General features: G+C 38.1%; 2 protein-coding genes across 4 annotated transcripts in view; one reads left to right on the top strand and one right to left on the bottom strand.

Annotated features, from left to right (window-relative positions):
* Positions 1-5,442, bottom strand: part of LOC144644577 (uncharacterized) — a 44,648-nt gene that overhangs the window by 18,292 nt on the left and 20,914 nt on the right. The window lies entirely within an intron of this gene.
* LOC144642057 (uncharacterized) lies at positions 875-3,460 on the top strand. The gene has a single exon (XM_078501055.1). The coding sequence runs from the start codon at positions 934-936 to the stop codon at positions 2,539-2,541; it is 1,608 nt and encodes a 535-aa protein (XP_078357181.1). The 5' UTR covers positions 875-933; the 3' UTR covers positions 2,542-3,460.

The following is a 5,442-nucleotide window of genomic DNA, read 5'->3' as shown; positions in this document are numbered from 1 at the left end:
GATCAGTGGCAGAAGGCGGACTGATAAAGTTTGGAATGGAATGGACTTTGTCAATAAGGAATGGACATTACAAGACATAAACTTGAAACAAGGACCTCAAAGATCTTTATACATCTCTAAATTAGTTTTATTTTTTTTAAGATCTGGGAAAATAATAATAAAGAAACAACTTCTGTAGTAATTTTATCCGCAAATTAAATATTTACTCCACTGACAAAAGTACATACAAAAGTACAATCACAATTTACATGTAGCTATGGCTGATTATTTCACGAGCTTTCAATAAGTGCTTTTAAATATCATGAACTTGTTGAATTTACTTATTCTATTAGCTAAACTTTAGAAACAATCTGTCACACTAAACTATTCACAGAGTAACTATGTCGGGAAGAGTAATTTCCAAATGGGCCGAGCACGCAACCTAGCCATTTTTGTCCAATGCAAGAAATTGTAATCGGTAGCCGTTAATGGTCCATCGGTTTAGAAATCGCACTCCCGATTACGAAAAAAAACAACAAACAACATAGGGTAACGGAGAAACAACTCCTTCTCTATATGATCGATCAGCGTAAATCTGTAGTGAGATCTGAACTGTTCCGGTTTTAGATTTTGGTGCAAAAAGCGTGGGCGTATCCCAGACATGTTTTCATTGATAGCTCAATGGAACTGAATAAAAGCTTATAATTATTATACATTTTTATAACAAGTTTGCGAACAAAATCATTTTAAAAAGCCAAATAGTTTGAAAGAAAACGCATGGATTTCACTTGCAGATACTGTAAAGTCCATTCCAGGTCAATTGCGAAGAATGCTGACCTTTATACATCTGATCATTTCTGATTTCTGGAATGTTTACTCTTTGCTGCGACACGATACCACAAGATCATTTGTATTCAACACGCAACAGTTTTCGAGCTCTTCTTATTGAGGGTTATGTCTTTGATTGTAACAACTGTGTTTAAGGCCACAATCGGCTTGCTTGTGAATAAAGGCAGAGATAAGGCAGCGGAGAAGCTGAAAGACGGCGATGTAACAGATCAAATATTTCGTAGATTGATCGTGCGTGAAATCGACGAAGTCAAGTCCAAGTTGGATGGATTATCAAGGAAAGATTTGCTAGCCAGTATAAGCTTCTTCAAAGAAGGAATTGAGCTGCTATATGTAGTATTTAAAAAGGCAAGGTCCAGAAAAACACAACAAGCTTGTGCTGATCAAGCATTTTCTCTCGCGGAAGAAATGAAAAAGTTGCAGCTTATTGACCTGGATGAATCAGCTACAAAGGCTCTCAATGACGCTAAAGAGAGATTCAGAGATGCTCGCCTAGAAGCAACAAGGGCGTTTAATAACGAAGCTCTAGAAACGTCTGACCGCATTCTAGCCATGCAACATCGCGTTATGGCCTCAATACTAGAGAAACTAGATAATCCCGCGAATGCAGTAGCAACGTGTAGAGTGTGCATTGAAGAGCTTCACTGTCTGCCAGCAGTTCAAGAGTGTTTTAACGTTGAGCTTACGAAGGGCCTCCGGGCTCGATTTAGCAAAGATGAACGTAGGAAAAATATTTCCAATGTCTGTCACGTGAATTTTGTCCTCTACAATGTCGTGCTGATGGCATGTTTTGGTAATGTGGAGCTCTCAAACTGGCCTTGCATCGGCAGCGGAGAAAACAAAGTTGACCCATTGCGTGACAAAAGAGTGCATAAAGTTCTGCGTAAACAGGGCATGGAGCACTGTTGTGTAACGACATGGTCATTTGGACAGGATGGTGAAGAGGAGCACAAGCTGAAGAGTCCGTGGGGTATCGCTTCAAACTGCAGCGGACAATTCATTGTAGGAGACTATGGGGATAGTAACGTAAAGCTGTTTGACAGTACAGGCTCATTTAAGAGTCTTTGCAGTCTCCCTTATGACGAAATAGATACAAAGTTATATGTTGTTGATGTAGCCACAGACATGAAAGACAATATCTATGTCTTGGCCAGTTTAAAAAAGCCTGGAGCTGAGAGATATGAGTGGGTTGCTTACGAATTTAACAACACCGCTGACCTGCACCAAAAATTTCCTGTGAGGGGAGGGGTCAGACTAACAGTCACCGACAGTGGCAAAGTACTGGTACTGAGGAGTGATGATGTGGTTGATGTGTACGAGACTGATGGACAGTTTGTTCACTCGTTTGGCAAAGACATATTAAAGGGTGCATGTAACATCACTGCTGCTAATGATGGCCGTGTTATGGTAGTGGGCTACAAAGATCACTGCGTTCACATAATCAGTGAACAGGGCGACCGTCTTATCAAGTTTGAGCTCCAAGGACATTATTCGTGTCCCAGAATTGCATTTCACCGGACAAGTGAACATGTCGTCGTCGCTGGTTTAGAACAAGACAAAGATCTCCTGCAGGTGGAGGTATACACCAAAGATGGCGAGTTTGCGCGCAGCACTGAAATCCATGAAGAACGAATTGGAATCGTAGAGGGAATAACAGTGACTACTGAGGGACGCATTGCTGTGGCTTGCGATAAAAAGGTACTCGTTATATGAAAATTGTGATGCCGGGGTCCGCAACTGATATTTAAAAATAATATTAATGTGAAACAATGTAATTAAGCAAAAAGCATGAAACCTTTTTAAAAAGTGCGGACACTTGTTTACCTAATAAGGTTAAAACAAATAACAATAGCAACGTAAAAATTGCATGTTTGTAATCTTAACCAAGTTTTTGCTCAGAATTCGAATACCGTGACAAAGCAAAGGAATACTTCATCTACCATCACAGAATTCTGCTGTCCAATGCTCTGATCAAGCCTATTTTTTCGAGAACTGCTGCTCGGTTTGGGGAAACACCTCCAATGAGTAACTGGAAAGAATCTTAAAAATTCAGTTGCGCTGTGCAGAATAGTTTTAAATGCTCACATGAAACAACTCTGTTGACATCGTTAATGAACTTCAATGGTTCCCAATCAACACACTTTGCATGATGCATAAGACTGCAAGCGGAAAGTGTCCTGATTATTTTACCAACCATGTTCAGTTTTCAAAAACACGCATAATTACAATACTAGACTAGCAAACGACCAAGCGATGGCAATGCCTAAATCTGATATATAATAATTCTGTCAGGACTTTGCACTTTTTACGCAAGCGCTGTTAAGCTATGGAATAAGTTAGACAGCAAGGCTAGATATATAGATAACTTAATTACTTTTAAGAAAAACCTAATTAAGAACATTTTAACTTACAATTCATCGATGGAACATTTTACTATTACCAGAACTTTTTAGCGCGTTAAATGTTTTAATTTTTTTTAATTTGTTTAATTTTAAGTAACTTTTTAAATTTTATAGGTTTGCAAATGTTTATGACCTCGTTTATCCTATTTGTTAGTTAGTACGGGCTACATTGTAAGCTACTGGGATGCCAGTAATTGTGTTTTCTACCCAATAAAGTTATTATTATCACTATAAAAAATCATTTAAGCTCATACTGTCTTGAAAATTTTCAGAACTTCCATACTCTTTGTGCCTTCCGGCAGAGTATTTCAATAAATTGCTTCACGATAGCGGTATCATTTTGTATCAAGATGTGTTATTTACAGAAGCTTTTAATTTGTTCTTTCGCTTCCTTTAATTTGACACTTCAATTGTGTTCAGCCATAACTTCAAGGTACTTTTTTATATCGCTGTCTCGTGTTTGATACGACTGAAAGAAAGAAAAAACAAATTAAAGAAAGATCCAAAAATCCAACAAAAAAAAAACAAAACCCCTTCCCAACATGCAATAACCTCACTTTGGCTTCGCAAATGTTGACTGACATTTGTCCTTAAACATCTTCGGTTCGCTTCGCTCTTGAAAAACTGTTCGATTCTTGAAACAGATAGATAGATATCAGACGTTGTTCACTCATTCATTCGTTCGTACCACCTTGTGTAACAGATCAGTTCTTATCTCTGTATTTTATTGTTTCCAATTCTAAGAACTTTTTCGTTGAATTCCCATACAAGCGTGTCTTTAAAAATGTTTAGAACAGTATGGACCAAAAATATGTGAAATCGCCGTTACACAGCTCCTTTATGCTTTTGTCATGCGTATTGAAATGGGAATAAGCATTTTCACAGTAAGGAAGAAACAAAAAAAGAGAGTATAGAAAGTCGACGATTTTTCTAAACCACTGCACAGTTCCTAAAAATATATGAAATATATGTTAAAATACTGTTAAAATTCATTTCAGTATTCTTATCTATCCCTTAAGGTTTATACAACCTGTATACAATACGATATTTTCATTGGAAATAAGTTCTGACCAACGCAATACTGACTGTGAAGTGTACTTAGTTTTGAATCCCTGGGACAATGACTAGTGGTCACTCGTGGGCTTGGAAAATGAAAGGCAATTTAGATATATACAAATTGTAACATGAGAAGGAGGCTTTGGAAAAGCAAAACATAATACATCGTGGGATTGTGGGATGAATTAATATATATATTTTTTAATTTTGTTCCCCTAAGCTTCTGGAGCAAAGCTAATATTTTTGACTGCCCTAGCTGATGCGATCTTCGAAGTCGTTCTACACCACCTTCAAAAAGTTTGAAGACTGACTTTCGTTAAACACACGCGGAAGTTACATGCACGTTCTGCTGAACTGAGGTGTATCGGGGGTGGGGTGGGGGCGAGGTGGGGTGAAAAGGGTAAACCCCCGAAAACTGGGTGTGATGTGGTACGTCATTTTTGTCTTGTGACGTCATGACGTAGTCATGACGACACAAGATAATACTACAGGGGACAAGGTGCATTCCATGCGTATTTGCTTTCTGAGGCCGCGGAATTTTCCCGCCATGTCAATATTTTTCCCGCCATGTCAATATTTTTCCCGCCATGTCAAAATTTTCTTTTTTTTTTAGTAAATGCCGAAAAATGCGATCATCAGATTTAAACAAAACAGATGCAGACTTCTCAACCTCAAAGCACTGGAAATCTAGAGATTGAGGTAAAAAAATCTGGAGATTTCAGTAAAAACCGGGAGATTGATCAACTGACGGACAAAAATAACTAAAAGAGTCCTAAAAACCAGGCGCTAATCAAATGACTTGTTACTCTGTTTTTTCGTGAGATTTCTGTTTCTCGTCGTGAGATTGAAGTGAAAACCGTGAGTCTCAGGACAAAATCGTGAGACTTGAGAGGTCTGCAGATGCTGTTTACACTGACAGTTGCGTTTATTTTTAAGCTTTTTGTTTGTTTTTCTTAGTGATAAAAGCAATCACACGAGATTCCCACCATTCTAGTCATATTAGTCAATCTGATATTAGCTACCGTTTCGTGAGAACAATGTGTTTTATGATTTTGGTACAGCTATAGGGGAAAAGCATGTCTTAAACAGGATTGCGCCTTACAGAACTGTAGGTATGTCGACCGACAATATGTCAGGAAAACCTTTTTTTGCCGTT

The sequence above is a fragment of the Oculina patagonica genome, chromosome 2 (assembly GCF_052425735.1).
Source record: "Oculina patagonica isolate OP01 chromosome 2, crgOcupat, whole genome shotgun sequence".
NCBI classification, from domain to species: Eukaryota; Metazoa; Cnidaria; class Anthozoa; order Scleractinia; family Oculinidae; genus Oculina; species Oculina patagonica.
Note: the sequence above shows the minus strand (reverse complement) of the source record. Positions and strands in the feature narration are given on the sequence as shown.